Source organism: Hevea brasiliensis, chromosome 1, assembly GCF_030052815.1.
Source record: "Hevea brasiliensis isolate MT/VB/25A 57/8 chromosome 1, ASM3005281v1, whole genome shotgun sequence".
In the NCBI taxonomy this organism is placed as follows: Eukaryota; Viridiplantae; Streptophyta; class Magnoliopsida; order Malpighiales; family Euphorbiaceae; genus Hevea; species Hevea brasiliensis.
Window position 1 is genome coordinate 99096753 of NC_079493.1, and position 21388 is coordinate 99118140.

Consider the following 21388-nt stretch of genomic DNA (forward strand, 5'->3'; position numbering starts at 1 on the left):
TTGTTCCTAACGTTTTATTGTATTTAATTTTTTTCTTATTTGATTTTATATTAACTTGGTTTATTTTGTTGTGTATGAGTTTGACATTTGTCTTTTGAGAACATTAGAAGATTGAATGAGAAAATTTGAGATTGAAGTCCCAAACTTGAGATCTTAAATTTTGAATAACTTTTTATTAATTTTAGGCCTCAAATTTTAGTGTTGTTTTTTTTACTTTAATATTTTGTTCTTTTAAGCATAAAAATATTAAATAAGGCATGAATAGATCCAAAATTATTTCAAAAAGAACTAAGGCAAACAAAAGGAGATAAAATATGTTTTTTTTTTGGGTATCCTTATTTATTTTTAATTGGATTGTTAATTTATCTATTAGTTAATCTAACATGAAATAGTTAGGCAACATTTAATAATTTCTCCAAAACTAGAGCGAGATAGAGATGGAGATAGAGAGATAGAGAGGACGAAGAAAATTGCTTTAAGAGAGAATTAGCATTATAATTTTCTTTACTGGACTTTACTTTAAACTTTTGATTAATGGTAAAATAAGTAAAAAATTTTACAGAATAACCATATCATTGGCGAGAGTAATATGAGGGATGAATGAAAATAATTTTCTAAATAAATTAGTAATTACTTATCAATAAAAATCAATTTTAAAGATTTTTTTAAGCAAATAAATCAATTTTAAAGATTAAATAATAATTATGCATTATCTTTACAGTAAATGCTTTTCTCTGTTATCTCCCACCTTTATTGCCCTCTCTCTCCTACTGCCTAAAGAAGTAAATGCTTTTCTCTGTTATCTTCTCTCCTTTACTTTTTCTGCTTTCTCTTTGTCTCTCCCTTTCTTTTTCTTTTCTTTTCCTTTGGATAGGCACTGCCTAAAGATCGACAAACATGACTCATGTTTCTGTCCTTTCTCCTTTTTCTTCCCTCTTTCCCTTTCGATAGATATAAGAACGTAAATAATTGATGCATCAGAGAAATGAGAAATTGCAATCTCCCGTAAATAGTAGATACATGCATGAGAGAGAAGAGAAACCACACGATCACTATTTGTCCTGTATTGGGATTTTGAACGTATTCAAACCTTCCATGCCCAACATATTGTTCTGATGTAGGTTTCGTAGATTTCTTATGGTGTTCACTTGCCCGTAATCTATGCAGAATTTTACTTCTCTTGTTTTTTAATTGTTATCATTTTAATTCATAATGAACAACAGAACCTCTCGGGAAGCATTTAATGATTAAAGAGCAAGGGGGTGAATTATCTAAAGAAAAGTTTATGTCATGATATATCCATTCTTTAGACAAGCACAACAAGAAAAGTACATAAAAATCACACTTCATGGCAATTTATCAATGCAATCCCATGCCAATTTTAGCACAACTAATCACAGGATTATATTAAACATAAAGTGCAATAATGAAGAACAAACTTAAGAAAATTTAACATTACAAACAACAAGCATTCAAAGCTGAAGTAGAAGAAGAGTATCGTTGATCAATATGGATTCCTTCTCCAGACAGATGGTTTATCGCTAGAGTGACAAGGGAAATTGACTAATTCGGAACAGCCACTAACCTTTGCATAGCTTAAAAACTTCATCTGCTCTGTCACCAACTTTCCCCAGTCTGTTTTTAATTTTGGCAAATCCTTCAAACATAAACCCTCGACTTTCCAAGAACTGCCATTACCCGTGCAGATATCATTCAGCAGGTATCCCTCTTCCATACAAAGATACACCAAATGAGGCAGACTATCAGGACTAACCCATCTTGGCAACCTTTCATGACAATAACACCTGAGATACAGCTGCTCAAGAGTAGAGGGAGGGGAAAGCAAATCTAGCATTTCTGGCGAATTTCTCCCTTCAGACTCTTTAGGGTCAAAATTAATGGCTAGAATCTTGAGTTTATTAAGTTTTGACAACACTTCATTTTCCTCTACTGTTATTTCAATGTCATTGCTCAAACTCATTCGCAGTACTCTTAATTCGACCAGCTGCCCAAGCTCAAGAAGCGAGCAGCTTCTTCTGTTAGGTTGACGTACCAATCTCACTCCAGACAGCTCTTGAAGATGGCAGAGCCTTCCTAGTCCACGAGGCAGATATGTGAGCATTCCACAGGAGTCTACGTCCAATACTATCAACTTCATTAGATAAGTTATTGAAGGACTTAGCTTGGACAGGTTGGTGCATCCTCTTAAAACTAAGAGGTGGAGGTTTCGGAGTTTGCCAATAGAATCTGGTACTTCTTCAAGGCGCTCAGCTCCGCTTAGATTCAGATATGCCAGGCGTTTTAGCGAGCTAATCCATCTGAAAAGTTTATTTAAAGCAACCTTGTCTAGCTTATTGTCAGAAAAGTCCAACGCCCTAAGCGACAGGAGTGAATACAAGTTCCTTTCGAAAGGAGTTTGACCACTAGTCATTAGCAACAACGCCCTAAGCTTTGGACATTTTTCCAATGATTTGGCATCCATTTCGCTTGTGAAACCCAACCACCGGGAATGTTTATCGAATTTTTGTTTGCCTTCGTCGTCAAAGGAGCAAAGTTTCTCTTCTTTTGCCATCACAAGGGTAAAATCTCTCACCAGATCATGCATTTTGCATTTGAGGACTCTTCTGTCACAGCACCTGCTCTCCACAACTTCAACCAGGCATCTGCTGATCAATTTAGAAAGGTATTGAAAGCCCAATTCCGTTGCAGTTATCGAGTCGTTGCCTTGGATGAGACCCTCTCCAACCCACCAGTGGATTAACTTTTCGGCTTCTATCTCGCAGTCTTCTGGGTAAATAGAGAAGCATAAAAGGCATTGCCGTAGATGTAGTGGGAGTGCCTTGTAGCTCAGTTGCAGGGAAGCCATGATATCATACTTTTCACCTTTGATGTGGGGTTGACAAAAGCTTTTCCAATTTTCATTCCATTTGTGAAGAGAACCGGTTGATCCTAGTAAGCCTCCTATTGTCTTGATTGCCAGTGGAAGTCCCCCACATTTGGCCACGATTTGCTTGCCCACTTCTTCAAATGGTTGAACATATTGCTTGCGCATTTCTTCAAATGGTTGAACAGAATGCTCGCGCACTTCTTCAAATGGTTCAACAGATTGCTCGCGCACTTCTTCAAATTGTTGGACACAATTTTTGTTAACCTTAGCAAATGCATGCTTGCAAAACAACGACCAACTGTCGTTTTCATTGAGGAATTTAGGCTTATGAACTAACCATTCGTCAACTCCAACAGGAGTCGCAACATCTTGGTCTCTGGTGGTAATAATAATACAGCATCGTTTGAGAGTTGATTTTGATAGAAGCGAGAAAAATTTATTACACAACTCGAGATTCTTGTCCCAGATGTCATCAAGAATAATGAGACAGCTTCTTTCTTTCAAACATGAAATAATTCGGTTTAACATGTCGTCAGCTTTAGACCCACTCTGTTCAGATTTAGACCCACTCTTTGCTGGTTCTTTAACCAAATTCTTGTCTAATTCTTGTATGATGCTACTCAAGAACTTTTCCACTGTATGATTTTGAGAAGCTGACACCGAAATCTTCGTCTTCAAATGTTCACTTACATCAGCATCATCAGAAATGAGCTTGGCGATGGTGGTCTTTCCTAAGCCTCCCATCCCTACAATTGCAATCCTTTGAAGCTTGTATTGACGAAGTAGAATCCACTCTTTTATCTTTATTACATCACTGTCAAGTCCAATTATTTCATCAGATGTGTAATACTGCTCCCATCTAAAATGCTCTGAGACATTCCTGGTAAGGAAGCTGCGACCGCGCGTCAGCTCCAATCTTTTGGCTAAATGATCACACTTGTCCTTCATCCTTTGATTAATATCCTGTATTTTCTTGCACGTTCGAAGCTGGAAGAAGAAATTCCAAGGCAAAAATTTGGACAGGAGTCCTTTGCTCTTGTATTCTTGTCTGATTACGCAATCTGTCAGTATATCATCTGCATCATACATCAAATCTCTGAATTTAGGCAAACTTTCCTTGATTGTAGACGGGCAATTGTCCTTATCTTGCTCTCCAATTAGCTTGTTAATAGTTTCGAGTCCCTCCTTCATGGAATCGAACTCCCTTTTAAAGTCACGCGCACATTGAGTTTCATTAGTGATGACTTGGAGCAGTTGCCCTATCATTGTAGAAAGCACGGTTCCTGCAATTTCCGTCATCTTTGTCTCTGGTCTTGCAATTAACCTGTGAAATTCAGGTTTAAGGGTTTTGTTATCTGATCTATAAATCATCATTAAACTCAAACAGATGCTCAACTTTTGCAATAACTCAATTTCCATAGAAAGCAAAAGTAAATTAAATCTTTGCTAGCTTGCTCAGTACTGATTAAATCTTTAATGCCCTATTTTACTCAAGAAACCATTGTTTTGTTGAAGGTTGCGTACTAGCTAAAAAACATTGTACAGAGAACACAAGAAATCAACATGCAACTATCAGCAACATGATCGGTCTACCGATTATGCATGAAAGAACTATAATATATTGTTCCTACTAGAGCATAATACTCAAATCAACTCAACTATGACTTTATCCTAAAAATTTGGGGCTACTAGAGCTTAATACGGAGAATAAAATATATGAAATTATCAAATCCTGGGTTGAAAGGAAACTGAAGAGAGGATAATTACTTAATGTGTAAATCACCTGGCCTGGAATGAATATATACAATCTATTTTCAAGAGACCTGCAAACAAAAAGCAAACATATACTATAAGTTAACTAGGTAGGATTTGAAGAATGAGAAATCAATCCAGGAGGTGGATGAGAATTCATCCTTTATTGTTGAAAACAACGAAGAAATAAAGCTCACCCCTTCACTTCTTACTCATAACCTTTGAGCTTTACAAATTGAATGACTGATCTACGAAATAACATGGAACTCCTCTATAGACCAAGTGGTTGATTTTAGTGCCTAAAATGTCTTTTTTAATGATTTAAAGTGCTTTTGGAGGTTTTCTTTTTGACCTGTACACTACACTAGCAAAAATTCATATTAATGTGGCTTTGGAGTTGAAGCCACTTTTCTGCTCATTGGCAGATGGAAAGGGGAAATTATTTGTTGCTCTCTGTGAGACTACTTTTTATATTTTAAGAAAAATCAACTTTTATAAATGAAAGGCGCATTATTCTTATACATGGCTATATTCTATATTATATTGATAGATATTGAACTTAAGAATAACATAGTAAGGACCATTTATCAAAAGTGTGTTTTCTGGAGTAATTTTTCACTTAAATGAGGATAAAATCTAATGGAAAGCCATCAATAATAAATTAAACACTATAATAAATTTAGGTTTTAAAATATGCCTTATATGCTATTAAAACTTTAAAATATATTGTTAATAAGAATTATCAATAAGTATATAGTGATGCCCATAAATCTCGTAATATAAAGTTGTTAGTAACACTTTTATATTGATTCACAACACTATTATATACATTACATGCTATCTTAATGCTAAAAGATGTTACTTACTTTAACATTATTTATAAAATGATGTTAGAAAAATATTGTTAAAATCTATATTTATTGTAATGAAATAAAATAAATCATTCTACCATAATATTTAAAATTAATAAAATAAAAAAAATTACGATCCATATATAAATCGATCACATTATGCGCTTATTAAAATAAATCACATTATACGAAATATTTTAGATCTACCATGAAAATAATGATTGCAATCATTTTAGCATGGCTACCAATTAAGAATGGTATTATAGACTTTGTCCGATCCATTTTATGCTAAGTTTTTCATGTGTGAAATCTAAGTTGGATAGTGTGACTTTTTAGGATATGTGATACTTAAAGGTAAAGGTCGATTTTAAAAAAAAGTAGAAGGGAATTACTTGGTTAAAACATACTACAGGGAGTAGAGTTCATAGTTTTTTAGTTTTACCGGGTTATAGCAACACTCAAAACAATATTAATTTTATTTGGAAAAAATGCGTGTAAAGAGAGATTTTAAAAGCTCAAGCGTTGGAAAAAAAAAAAAAAAAAGTTCAAGGATTGTTTAACTACTACACCTGTGTAACCACAAAGGAAAATATGGTCCATCCTTATAAATTCTTGGTCACACAAATTAAAAATGGAGAAATTATTGTTTAGACCTAATCTATCATGAATTTAAAACATATATTTAAAATTTATGTATTTAGTAAATGGATTCCACCTCATGTTTTGTATGTTGAGTCAATGTTAAATCAGGTATAGGAAAAAAAAAAACCTTAAAAAATGGAGGCTAAAGGCAATATGAGCGCTTAATTTAGTGACATTTATAATAAGGATGCACAAATTATTTTATTGATGCAATGTGTAATGCGGAAAATGATCGACGCATACCCTTGAAAATAAACAAGATTGATCCAAGGACTTAAGAAACACAAGACTTAATCTAAAGCCTAATATAAAATAAACCAAAGACAGCTTTATTGAAAATTGAAGAAATAACGAAGTTACAAAATCTAAATATAGTGGGGGTATTTATAAGGTTAAGTAGTCCTAAACTGATTAGGAATAAAATAACTATTATCTAAGAGTTTTAGATAAACAAAAATACAATAAGAAATCTAGATAAAATTGGAAAATAGCTAACCATAATTAAAATTGGATAACAAATAAGTGTTCCTATTTGAAATAGAAAAACAAAATAAATTAAAATAAATATATTAAAAGAAAAAGTGCCCTGCATCATTCAGCCCAGTTAAAAAAAAAATCATCTTCAAGCTAGTTTCCGATTACTCAAGTGTACAATCAAGTAGGTATGAGTAGAAATCAGCCATATTGAAAGTCTTAAAAATGTTCCCCATCCAATACGGAAGATCAATAAGATATGCACTATCATTTATCTTCTTAGTGTTCTTAAAGGGATCACATATATATATATATATATATATATATATATATATATATATATATATATATATATATATATATTAACTTTATGGTGTCACCTAACAATCATTGCTTTCCTTACAAACACCATGACTTTATCTCCCACCTCAAATACTTTGAATCTTCTATGTTTATCCGCAGCATCTTTGTACTTTGTATTAGCTTTCTCAAGCCTTTTCTTCACATCATCTTCATTTGATTGCACTTGTTCGGCAAGATTTCCAGTAGCTACACTTAAACCTGGAACCTTTGGAAGCTTTACCAAGACTAAGGCATGATTAGGAACCTTAGTATACATGATAGAGAATGGAGTCCTCGCAGCACTATGGGCAGCATTGTTGTAAGCAAATTCAGGTTGTGCTATGGCAAAGTCCATTGATTTGGTCTATCCTTGTAAATGCTTCTTATCAAATTCCCTATGGTTCTATTCAGCACTTCTATTTGACTAATGATTTTTGGATGCACCGTGCTACTAAACTTCAATGAAGAATCAAATAATCTGCACAAAGTGATCCAAAAATGACTTAAGAACTTAGTGTCATGATCAAATTTGGTGGTCTTTGGCACTCCATGCAAGTGTACAACCTTCCTAAAGAATAATTTGGTTGTAGAAGTTGCATCTACTATCCTTTTGTAAGGTAGGAAATGTGCCATTTTAGAGAACTTATCAATAAAAACAAAAGTCGAATCTATTCCTGATTGAGTTCACGGTAAACTATTGTATGGTTAAGGCCCGTAAGTACACGGATCATAAACAAGTAAGCAAGTGAATAGAGTATTGTTCCCATAAGTAATTTGTGAGTACTAGAATAAATAACAAATTTTAACTATCTAGACTATTGAATATAATGATGATGAGAATTAAAAGTAAAATTAACTAAAAATAATGAGAGTAATGAAAACAAAGCAATAAAATAAACTTAAGAAAGCAATTAATGAAAATAATTTTAGAATTAGGGTTCACACATCAACCAGTTACAAATCTAATCTCTCTTATTCAATAATTTGGAAAATTATTACTTTGATGGAAATTAATCATAAGATATCTTAAGTCCTCTCTTAAGGAACCTAAGGTGTATTCCAATTGAACTGAACCTACTTTCATGGCAATCAATCTTAATTAAAACCCTTTAAGTTCTTTAATTAATTATGGAAATCCACAGAGAATCTTAACCTATCTCTGGATCAGAAACTTCTAAGTTCGAAATCCTGATTTTTTAATATTAATCTTCACCTTTCAATCCTTTGATTAATATCTTATATCATGACTAAGTGGGTACCAACACATACCATGCATTAAGAATGTAGAAGATTGAATCAAAGAACAAAATCCCAATTTGTTAGACAAAATTAATGTAGATCCATAACATAAATTGAATGTGCTAATCCTTAATCCTATAATTAAGAAAACTACTCACTCATGGTGAGTTTAACAATCAATATAAAAATAAAGTAAATTAACATAAACATTGAGGAAATACAAACTAAGGAATGCAGAATAAAGATCTACAGCCTTGAACTTTTAGAACTTCAGCTGTGATCCCTTCCCAGAGCCTTGGTGTGAATCTCCCTAAATTGCTAAAAAACTAGGGTTGTGATCTAAAAATAGCTCTTCCTAGCTTATTTTTGTCTTCTATATTTATATTTGGCATCAAAAAGCCTTGTTTCAGAGTTCCTAAAAGCCTTAAAAGTTTATTTGGGTTGTGCGAAATAGAGTTGGAGTCGAGCAGGTAACTTTTTTAGTGCATTTTACACGGGGTGTTGGAAGAAAAATGCACCAAAGGGTGAAAAATTAGCAATTTAAAATTTTTCAAGCCTAGGATTTCATGCAACATACAAACCATTTATACTATCATAAAAATCACATATTTTAGTCACAACATATTGTAACTCAATTGTTAACAATCCTAATTGCCATTAGGAAATAAAAGCCCTAAAATTAGCAAAGTCAAGTTTAGGGATTTACCCCAAGGCGCAGAATCAAATCCAACACCTAATTTAGGTAGTGCAGATCACCAAGTGTTGATCATTTAACTTGTCCACACAAACAAGGTGACCAAAGCTTCCTTGAATGAACCAAAACCCCTTTAATTCTTCCTTTTAATTCGACCAAGAATAGAAAAGGGTGAATCTTAGGGTTTCTAGGTTTTAACTTTATGGAAGTGTAGAGGAACTCTTTCTTTACCTTTACTTCAAGAGTTACAACTTCTAATATCTCTTCAATCAAGCATAAAAGGAAGAAGAAAATTTTAGTTTTGGAAAGAGAAGGGGTTCAGCCAAAAGATGGATGAAGAAGAATAATACTTATTTTTATTTTCTTTCTTTTACTCTTAAATATCTTAATTTTCTAATTAAAATTAACTTTACAAGTGTCCACATTTAATTCCATAAGAAAATGTGTTTTCCAATCTTTATTAGTCCACTTATCAAGTTAAGATAATTAGAAAATTAAAAATTTAATTAGTTAGTGTATAGAAAAATACTAATTAATCTACACTTTCTCTCTCCTTTGACTCAAGTCAAAATTAAGTCAAATTAACCAAAATTAATTTCATACCTTATGAAAATTAGTCAAGTTTATATTTAAACACTTTAAATATTAACTTGATTACTTTTATAAATGAATTTAGTTTCAAGTCATGCTAGAGACTTTGCAATCTAATTACAAACTAAAAGTATTAATTTGATTAATTAATTAATTAATCACTTTAGTTTTGCTTTAGTCACATTGTTCTCGTGTGTGTGACTTACTAGATTCATTACTAATTGGCAATGAGAATAATGTTAACTCTTTAATATTATTAGAACTATTCCATACTTAAAATAAAATTTCCTTTTCATTTTTAGTTCTCATAAATCATAGTTGACACCTAGCATAGTGTACCATGACTACCCAATTAGTTATGAATTAATCCTTAACTCATGAACCTTGATCATATATACCATGCACTATAATATCTCCGTTACAAAATTTCAATTCTAGCTAAAGTCATGGTTGATGTTAAACTCTTATTGCTTAGAATCATATGTCCTCACTTTAATTCTAATTCTTGATTAATAAGACTTTCTAGTCAAAAACTATTTTTTGACTAAGTCTATCTGTCCTGGCCAGGAACTTGACTTATCAAAATAATTTAAATAGACATAGGATTTTATTCCTATTTATTTAAGGTAACAGATCCCATCTTGACTAAACACCTATCTCCATATATAACTAGTTAGAGCCAACACACCCGTATACCCATACCTAGCACGAGTATGTAAATGGTATCAACCTCAAACTACCTATACATAAGATAACTTTATTATCTCAGGTCAAGAGATTATATGCACTGTTATGATCTATATGACAATGTATTAACAAGAGTAAACTCTATGTACATGTCATATTTGTATCACTAGTTTAGCCTACTTATCTTATAAGTGCCTATCATGTTTGTCGTAAGGCATGAGACTCACCATTCCATCTTATTAGTGTCTTAGACTAATCCATAGAAATAAACAAAAGATGACAATCTATCTGGATATATCATGCCTAATGAGGTATCTTAAATTGTCAACCAAAATTTATAATACTTGTACTAGAATGTTCCATCACTCATATTCTTAAAACCTTAAGAATGGAACATCTAACAAGTTGTTAAAGGACTTTTTTAATTAAATGTAAACAATTTAAATTAAAAGAAAATATAATTGCCATTGAAAGGGAATAAATGTTTACAAGATAAAAATTATTTGATATGCTTTAGGGCATACTACTAGCAATCTCCTACGTGCACTAGAGCCAATCATAACAAAATCTAAGATCTATCTTCTCAAGATGTCAATCTAATTGGTTTTGTGTCATGGCCTTGGTAAATGGATCAGCTGGGTTCTCAACTAAAGCTATCTTTTGCATGGTTAGATCGCCTCTTCTAATTATTTCTCTGTTAATATGATAACACCTTTCTATGTGTTTGGACTTCTAGTGAGACTGGAGTTCCTTTACTTGAATAAAAACACCATTCTTGTCATAATATAAAGGAATTAGTGACACAATCGAAGGAACCACTCCAAGTTCTGTAATGAACATTTTTATCTAAACAGCTTCTTTTGCAGCATCATATGCTACTTGGCTTCTATAGTGGAATCTGCAGTTGTTGTTTGCTTGGAACTTTTCTAACTAATTGCACCACGATCACAAATAAATACAAAACCTAAGATAGACTTTCTATCATTCACATCTGATTAAAAATTAGAATCCGTAAGTCCATGTACTTGTAAATCACCTCCTCCATATATCAAGAGTAAATCCCTAGTTCTTGTAAAGTATTTAAGGATTTTCTTGACTGTAGTCCAGTGTTCTAAACTTGGATTGGATTGAAACCTACTAGTCAAATTGATATCATAAATGATATCCGGCCTTGTACACAACATAGGATACATGAGACTTCCTATTATCGAAGCATATAGAATTCTTGCCATCTTTTCTCTTTCCTTAGGTGTCTTTGGAGACATTTCTTTGGAAAAATAGATATCGTGCTTTATAGACAACAATCCTCTTTTGGAATCAAGCATGTTAAACCTTTTTAACATCTTTTCCAAGTATAAACTTTAGGATAAACCTATCATACTTTTCAATCTATCTCTATAGATATGAGTTCCCAGAATATAGGTTGTTTTCCCTAAGTCTTTCATTGAGAAAGTATTAGACAACCAGATTTTTACTATTATTAGCATACCTATATCATTACCCATTACTAATATGTCATCCACATACAAAACAAGGAAAGTGATTGCACTCCCACTAACTTTCTTGTGCACACATGACTCATCTTCATTTTTAATAAAACCAAAAGATTTAATAGCTTCGTAAAAATAAATGTTTCAACTCCTCGAAGCTTATTTTAGACCATGAATGGATCTTTTAAGCTTACATACTTAAGAACTATCCTTGGATTCAAAACCCTTAGGTTGTTCCATAAAAATATTTTCCTCTATATATCCATTGAAGAAAGCAGTTTTGACATCCATTTACTAAATCTTATAATCATAGTATGTTGCTATTGCTAATAAAATCCTAATGGAGTTTAGCATGGCTACAGGCGAAAATGTCTCTTCATAATTGATACCTTGCCTTTGGCAAAACCCTTTCACTACTAGCTTTGCTTTATAGGTCTCTACCTTTTCATCTGAACTAATTTTCTTCTTGAAAACCCATTCATTCCCTATTGGTATAATATCTTCAAGTGGGTCTACAAGATCCCAAACTTAATTCTTGTATGTGGAATCCATTTCAGATTTCATGACATCTATCCATTTTGAAGAGTCTACATCTGATATAGCTTTTTCATAAGTCACAGGATCATCACCATGATAATCTTCTTCATGAACAAATAACTCTTGTTCATTCTCATGAAGAAATCCATATCTATCAGGAGAATAAGATATTCTACTTGATCTTTAAGGAATTGATGTGGAGACATTATTAACAAATTTAGGCTCACCGGATGGATCAATATCCATTTTATCTATTTGTTGATCAGAATTCTCTAATTCTAATTCTATCTTCCTTCCTTTGCCCCCTTATTGAATAAACTCTTTTTCAAGAAAAATAGCATATTTACTTATCATAACTCTTTATGATGTAGGAAGATAGAAATAATATTCAAAACTATCTTTTGGATATCTAACAAACTATCCCTTTTCAGATTTTATTTCCAATTTATCAGTCTTCAGCTTTTTAATATAAGTTGGACAACCCTAAATCTTAACATGTTTAAGACGTGGTTGATTTCCAAACCATATCTCATATGGAGTGTGACACCCTATACCCATTTACAGTGTAGCCGAGCAAGATATGCCACACAGTATACCGGAACACCATAACTTATCCCATTGATATTTATCCATTCTTAATTTATTTATTTATAGTTATTAAGTGAAATTTATTAAATTAATCTCATTTAGATCATTTATTGAAATTATAAATTAATTTGTGGTTCCAAAAATTTTATAGAAAATCTAGCAGAGTGCCGGCTAAAAATGGAGAAAACAGTTCTTCGGAACCTGTAGAAAACACTTCCAATAATTGTTCAAATCACAACTCCAATTATCACATCAATTTTCAACAATTTCTCAATAATTCCTCCATTTGTCATTCATTCATTTCATATCATCATCATGTTCAAATCATAAATAGATACTCATATGTTATTTATAAACACATGGTTACAAATACTTACATTAATACAAAATTATATTACATAGATTTCAAATATATATGATAAAATAAGAGTTTAATTATAAAACTTACAAAAATCACAAAATATAAAATGGGACCTAGTGTCCTACCAATGCAGTGTAGCCTGAGAGGTGACTCTGACACTATGCAGATCTGTGGCCTCACCCAATCTGTGGTCTGCTAGGCTCTCTATGAGTCTCTCTAGAACTTACGTGTGGCAAAAGCAACACGCTAAGCAATACTGCTTAGTGGTGTCAATAATAAAATAAAAAGAACTAAAATGATGTAAGCATGCAGAGTGTAAGCATGTTTTTCATACGGACAATTTCTGGTACTTCTTTGTAGTATTATTCATTTGGTACTTTTTATCCCAATAATTTAATTAAAATTTATAAATCTTATTTTTAGTTGCCCAAGTAACCTATACTCGATGACTGGACTGGATAAACGGGTAAACTGGCACTGGGTACAAAGTAACTCAGGCCATCACACCATCGGTCACAATGTGTCTCCCAGTGTGCAACAAAATAGCTAATGAGCTGTAATAAATATTGGGCATAAGGCCAAGTATTACAATAATATCAGAATGGCTAAAAGCCATAAAATCACCGAATGGCCACTTAAGCCATAAATCACAGAATGGCGTGATGCTATATGTAGTACTGCTATCAGAACCCTATTGGCATGCCAACCTATCCAACCCAATCTTATTAGGTCTACTAGGGCATATTACAAAGTTCTTAATTAAATTTTTGTGTTTAACATGTAATATTACTATTCATTTTACCATTTAAGTCAAAATATTAACTTTCCTATATATAATAGTTACATGAGTTCTAATCACATGAAATTACCATATTTTGGTTCCCAAAAGTGTTAGCATTAGTTGCCAATCAATACTTTAAACTAATAGGAAATAAATAAAAATTTTTCAGCTTTTGGTGCTAGAGTTCACTGTTCTATAAGGCAATTCTATAGTGAGAATTTGGCCAAATGTTCTTAATCAAAGTTGTTCCTTATTGTGTCTAGCTACATTTCCCTTTTTGAATCACTCCATTTGGAGTTTCCTAACTCAAGATATGCTAATTTGAATAAGGCTGGCCAGATTTATATCTGCCCAGAATTTCTAGACAGAATCCCATTCTACCAGATTTTGTAGCTCAACTTTGGCTACCAATTTCATTTGGTTAAGTCCAGAATTTAAGTTTTTGTTCTACATGAAAGTTGTTCTAAATTGTCTAAGTTTTCATTGATATAAATTTCAGGTCAATTGGACCCTTCTACACTGTGTTATGACCAAATGAATGAACATTGTTCATTTGGTCATTTTGCTCAGGCAGAATGTGTGTTACTCGGATTTTGTCAATTTTTAGGATATCCTAAGTTTGTTTTCTAGACAGGGTTCCTTCATCAAAGTTGTGCCATTATGTGTCTAATTCCATGTCCAATTGGCCTTGCACCAATTGAACCTACCAACTCAAGTTATAGCTACTCAAACTTGCTGGACTCACATCTAGCCCTATAAGTCCTATGAGGCAGCATAACCAACCTCAAATCCAAAGCCATAATTCACTTCAATTCCTCATCATACACAGCCAAATGGTCACTGATTGGCCATTAGAAGTTTCATTCACCAACACATGAGCAAAACCCTAGGTTTTCCCCAAACACTAACTCCACAATTCCAGTTTGCTTAAACAACATACAATCAAGTGTTCTAATCAAATTCATGTTTAATGGCATCAATTCACAATTATAATTCACTTGAATCATTGAAACCCTATGGTATCTCAGGGCTGCCAAAATTTAAACGATTTCAAACATGCACAATTTGTTTAATTTCTCTCAAATTCATATAATTTACACTCCTAATTACGCCTACACAAATTTAAAAGGTTTAATTGACACTAACCTTGTTGTGTGCCAACTCAAGCTTGAAAAACTCCTTTATTTTCACTTCTTTTTGCTGCCCAAGTATTGCTCTAATGGTGAAGACCAATTTTTGTGAAGGGATGATAGGGTTTTATGGTGGGATGAAGGGGGAAATAAAGCTCACAAGGGAGCTTTAATGGAGGTTAAGAGAGAAGAGAGAGAGGCTGCCGAATTATGGAAGAAAAAGGATAGAAATTTTGTTTCATTTTTACCTATTTTCTTTCCTTTTTAATTAGTTTAAGAGTGCTTGTTGAAATGCCATTGGTGGAAGCCTTTTTAATGACATCATAATGATGTCATAATTCAAGTTTTCATGCATTTTCTTTTCTTTTCTTTTCATTTCTACCCATTTTCAATTCAATTTTTAGTAATATTTATTCATATTTTATATCATATAAATTATTTATTTAACTGGACAAGTTGGCCAAAAATCATCTCTGAAGACGAAATGACCAAAATGCCCTCCGTTTGGCTTATTGAGCCAAAATCTTCTATACCGATCTAAAAATTTTTCTAAGCATTTTCTTAGTATTATAATACTATCGAAACCTCAATGACTCTTATTTGGAGTCCCAAAAATTATTTCAAGAATTTTCTCTCGGGTTTAGGGCTCCTAGCTACGAGGACCGTAACTTCCCATTGGGTTACCCATCGCTGGGGCACCGATTCATTTAACTTAGTTGTATTTTATTTCTAAAATTTTCCCTAAATTTTTCTTACCATTATTTGAGTTATTTATGACTCCTCACTCTAGTCTAAATATTTTTCTAGATGTTCTAACTGTCTGGACCAACACCGATCACCGAAACAGTAGAATATACGGAATCGCTGTGGTGAGGGTGTTACATGGAGTGAAAGAGGCTGATTTAGAAGGGACATGAGTAAGAAGGTACAAAGCTATCTCTAACGCAAATCCCCATAAGGAAATTGGAAGGTCAATATATCTCATCATACTTTGCACCATATCTAATAAAGTACGATTTCTCCTTTTAGATACAATATTTAATTGTGGCGTTCCTAGAGGAATTAATTGAAAAACAATGCCATGCTCTTTTAAGAACTCATTGAATACAGTACTTAAGTATTCACCCGTTCGATCTGATATTTGAGTTTTAATAAATTTTCCAGTTTGTTTTTCTGCCTCAGCTTTGAATTCTTTGAACTTTTCAAAGGATTCATGTTTGTATTTCATTAAATACAAATATCCATACCATGACATATCATCTGTGAAGGTAATGAAATAAAAAAAACCTCCTCTTGCCATTTCTTTAAATGGGCTATATATATCACTATGTACTAGCTCCAAAACATCTTTAGCTCTTATTCCTTATCCTACAAAAGGTGATCTAGTTATTTTACTTGAAAGGCAGGATTCACAAACTGGAATAGGTTCATAATCTAATGAGGATAAAATCCCCCATCTTTTCTAATTTTGTAATTCTATCTTCTGCAATATGACCTAATCTTAAGTGCCAAAGTTGTTTTGAACTTGATTTGGTTTCAATGATTGCATTAAACTCAATTTGATTGCTTGGACTTATTTTATTATTATTATCCAAATAATAAAGACCACCTTATAAATAACCCATGCCAACAATTTTATTTCTAAAATAAATATTGCAAACATCATATATGAATTGAAATTCATATCCATTACTAGTCAAACTAGATACAAAATTTATGTTTTTAAAAGCATCAGGTACATGTAATACATAATCCAAAAACAAAACATGTTCTTTTAGATACCTTGATTTAGACCCTATAGCTAATGCTGCAATAGTTGCTCCATTGCCAATTTGGAGTCCAACATTCTGTGCATTTAAGTTTTCACTACTTGCTAGTTCCTGCATAGCAAAACATATGTGAAAAATTACACTTGTATCTAAAACTCAAGCTGTAGATAAACTATGAGGATTATCAGAATCTAAATAACAAGATATGGACATACCTTATGAAGGCATATCCTTCTTGCTCTTCAAAGATGCCAAATACTCTAGACGGTTTCTTTTCCAGTGCCCATCCTTTTGACAATGGAAACATTTTCCTTTGTCAGTAATAGCTTCAACTTTCCTTTTCTTTTAGGATTTAGCAATTTTACCAGAAGGACCAGGGATAAAAGTTTTCTTTTTTTGTTGCTTTTCTTCTTCTTGGACTTTTTAAAAGAAGAAGCAACTAAAGCAACATCTTTTCCTTTATTGCTAGGCATATTACCCTATGCAATAACAAGCAAATTTAGTAAACCAGCTAAGGTGCATTCTTGCTTAGTCATATGGAAATTTGTGATAAAAGATCTAAATGACTTTGGAAGGGATTGCAAGATCAAATCTGTTTGTAATGTGAAGTCTATAGTAAAATCAAATGCCTTAAGCTGCTCAATAAGCCTGATCAACTTATGCACATGAACTCTCACATCCATCCCTTCACTTATTTTCATCCTGAATAGCTGCTTAAATATCTCATGTCTAGCATTCCTACTATGCTCACCATACAACTCTTATAGGTGATCTAGGATTTCAGATGCAGATTGCATTTTCTTATGTTACTGCTGTAATGAAGGAACGGAAGCGTGAAAAACACTAGTTTATACCATTGAATTCAAAAATTTTCACCTAGGGTCACATGCTTCATGCAAGATTTATTTTTATCTATTTGATTTCAATGATAAACAACATATTAAAACTCTTTTAATATGTTTTTGGATCTGTATTTTCTATTTAAGATTTTAAAATTAATCAGATTAATTTTAGAACCCTAGATTAAATCAAGAACAAATACACTAACCTTTTGATGAACTGCAATGTATTTGCACCTTTGAGATTCGTCTTTAGGACACCAGATGTTGTCCCTCTAGCTTGTCCACACCAAGAACACCTATGGCAGTCCTTGAACAGCTTCTAAAGCTTTTTCTATTATTTAGAAAATCAAGTTCTGCCTTTTAAGAGATTAAGGATGCAAACAGGACATTAGAAATAATTTCTGGTGTTCTTAATTCAAGAGATTGATGGCTAATCTCTTTGAATTGATGAGAGATGAAGAAGAAGAGAGGGGAGAGCCTTGGGTGGCAGCACCAATGAGAACAGCAGCTGGTTATGTTATTTTCTTATCATAACAACACTTATATAGCTAGGTCAACACATTAAACCCTTGCCACATGTCACCCTTTGATTGGTTTTAGGTTTAATTGACCCAATCACATTGCGCCAGGTGTCAAACCTATATTTAATCTTAATTTTAATCATCTTACATGATTAAAAGACATTTTTCAAGCTTATGTGTAATGCCATGTGTCACCATCACATGGTGCCACATGTCACCCTGTGAAATGACCAAAATGCCTCTGTGTCTTAATTTTGAGTTTTCAACACAAAATAATTATTTCTCTTCTTCTAATCAATTTATATCAAATATAAATCAATTAATTAATCTTTATTAATTAATTTCTCATTAATTAGATTCATATTTAAACACTTTAAATATAAATTTAACTTATACTATACATCTAATAATCTAGATTTGGTTTTAAGTCATGCTCGGGACTTTGCAATCTAATTGCAAACCAAACCTACTTAATTAATCGATTAAACTCTTTAATTAATTAATTAAATCATATTTAATTAGGTGATAACTTGTGTATGTGTTTGACTTACTAGGCTCATCGCTAATTGGCAATGAGACATGATATCAACTCTTAATATCATCAGAACTCTTTCTTACCATAAATGATTTCTCTAAATGAGACATCACTAATTGGCAATGAGACATGACCATGGTTAACACCTAGCATAGCATGCCATGGCCACCCAATCAGTAATAAGGTTTACCTTAAATGAACATATAGTCATATGTTACCATGCACTAGAATCTCTCTGTTACAAAATCCCAACTCAAGCTGGAGTCATGGTTTATGTCAAACTCCATTTGTTATGAATATTATATTCTCTTTTAATTCTAGTTCTTGATTAAAAAGATTTTTCTCATCAGAAACTCTTTTCTGAATAAATCTATTTGTCCTGGCCAGGAACTTGAAACATCAAGAACAATTAAATGAACATAGAATTTTATCTCTATTTACTTAGAGGAATATATTCCATCTTGATCAACACCTTTCTCCATATATAACTAATAGGAGCCAACACATGCCCATATACCCATACATAGTATAAGTATGAAAGCAGTATCAAACTCAAACCACCTATATACAAGATAACTGTGCTATCTCAGGTCTAAAGATTATATGCACTGATATGATTTATGACAAAACATTGATAAGAGTAAACTCCATGTGCTTGTCATAAGTGTCACTGGTTTGGGCTACTTATCATGTATAAGTGCCTATCATGTTTGTTATATGGCATGAGACTCACCATTCTATCTTATTTATATCTCATATAAATAACTTGGGAACAAACATGAATACAATCTTTCTGGATAAGTTATGTCCTTATTATGAAGTATCCTCGATTGTGAACCTATTTATGATACTTTGTGCTAGAAATACTGTCACTCGTATTCTTAACAACTTAAGAATTGAATTTCTAACAAAATATCAATGGACCTTTTCTATTACACATAAATATATTATGTAAACGAAAAAGTGGAAATGTCTTTTATTAACAAAAATATGTACAAGATACATACTAAATGATATGCTCCAGGGCATACTACTAACAATGTCCCACTAACACTAGAGCCATTCATTACAATATCGTAGACCCATCTTCCCAAGATGATGGTATAGCTGAGTCTGTGACATAGGCTTAGTGAATGGATCAGCTGGATTTTCAGCTGATGCTATTTTCTGCATGGCTACATCGCCTCGCCCAACTATTTCTCTAATAATGTGGTAGCGCCTTTCTATGTGTTTAGATTTCTGGTGAGACCTGGGTTACTTAGCCTATATGACTGGTCCATTGTTGTCACAGTGTAGGGGAACTGCTGATTCAATGGAAGGAACTATTGTAAGTTCTGTCACAAACTTCTTTATCCAAACAGCTTCCTTTGCAGCATCTGATGTAGCAATATACTCAGCCTCGGGGGTGGAATCTGCACTCATGCTCTGTTTGAAACTCTTCCAACTAACTGCACCTCCATTACAAATGAACACATATCCAGAGGTAAACTTTCTATCATCGATATCTGATTAGAAATCAGAATTAGTATAACCATCCAATTGCAAGTCTCCACCTCCATATATCAAGAATAAATCCTTAGTTCTTCTCAAGTACTTAAGGATATTCTTGACAGCTATCCAGTGTTCTAAACCTGGATTGGATTAATACTTGCTAGTCAAACTAACAGCATATGCGATATCCGGCCTAGTATACAACATTGCATACATTAAACTTCCAATAGTCGAAGCATATGGAATCCTGGCCATTTTATCTCTTTCTTCAGGTGTCTTTGGAAACATCTCTTTAGAAAGATGGATACCATGTCTCACTGGTAACAATCCTCTCTTGGAATCAAGCATGTTAAACCTCTTTAACACCTTTTCCAAGTATAGACTTTGGGATAAACCAATTATTCTTTTTGCTCTATCTCTATAGATGCGAATCCCAAGAATATAGGTTGCCTCCCCTAAGTCTTTCATGGAGAATGTGTTTGACAACCATACCTTTATAGTTGTCAACATACCTATGTCATTACCCATCAACAGTATGTCATCCACATATAAGATAAGGAAAGTGATAGCACTGTCACTAACCTTCTTATATACACATGGCTCATCCTCATTTTCTGATAAAACCAAAGGATTTAATGGCTTCATCAAAACTAATATTCCATCTCCTCAAAGCTTGTTTCAACCCATAAATAGATCGCTTTAGCTTGCATACCTTGGAACCATCTTGGGATTCAAAACCCCTAGGTTGTTCCATGAAAATGTTTTCTTCAATGTATCCATTAAGAAAAGCTGTTTTGACATCCATCTGCCAAATATCATAATCATAGTATGCAGCTATTGCTAATAGAATCCTAATTGATTTAAGCATGGCAACAGGCGAGAAAGTCTCCTCTTAGTCGATTCCTTGCCTTTGGCGAAACCCTTTCACTACTAGCCTTGCCTTATAGGTCTCTACCTTTCCATCAGAACCAATTTTCTTCTTGAAGACCCATTTATTCCCTATAGGTACAATACCTTCAGGTGGGTTAACAAGATCCCAAAATTAATTCTTATACATGGAATCAATTTCGGATTTCATAGCATCAATCCATTTTGAAGAGTCTATATCCGATATAGCTTCTTCATAGGTAAGTCGATCATCTCCATGATCTACTTCTTCATGAGTAGACAACTCTTGTTCTTCT

At 32.9% G+C, this 21388-nt stretch overlaps 1 protein-coding gene across 2 annotated transcripts; it reads right to left on the reverse strand.

Moving 5' to 3' along the window:
* Positions 1 to 1329: 1329 nt before the first annotated feature.
* On the reverse strand, positions 1330 to 5039 carry LOC131179351 (disease resistance RPP13-like protein 4). 2 transcript variants are annotated; one of them, XM_058146107.1, is made up of 3 exons: positions 4837 to 5039; positions 4671 to 4710; positions 1330 to 4211 (listed from the first exon to the last, which is right to left on the reverse strand). In XM_058146107.1, exon 3 carries the CDS (start codon positions 4184 to 4186, stop codon positions 1505 to 1507), a length of 2682 nt encoding a protein of 893 aa, XP_058002090.1. In that variant the 5' UTR covers positions 4187 to 4211; positions 4671 to 4710; positions 4837 to 5039; the 3' UTR covers positions 1330 to 1504. The 2 variants fall into 2 exon arrangements, with proteins under 2 accessions (XP_058002090.1, XP_058002085.1); XM_058146102.1 differs by having other exon boundaries at positions 4655 to 4710.
* Positions 5040 to 21388: the final 16349 nt, after the last annotated feature.

Bases quoted from the DNA above. Each gene is read 5' to 3' on its own strand.
- LOC131179351 (XM_058146107.1), bottom strand. From the start codon at position 4,186: ATGACGGAAATTGCAGGAACCGTGCTTTCTACAATGATAGGGCAACTG.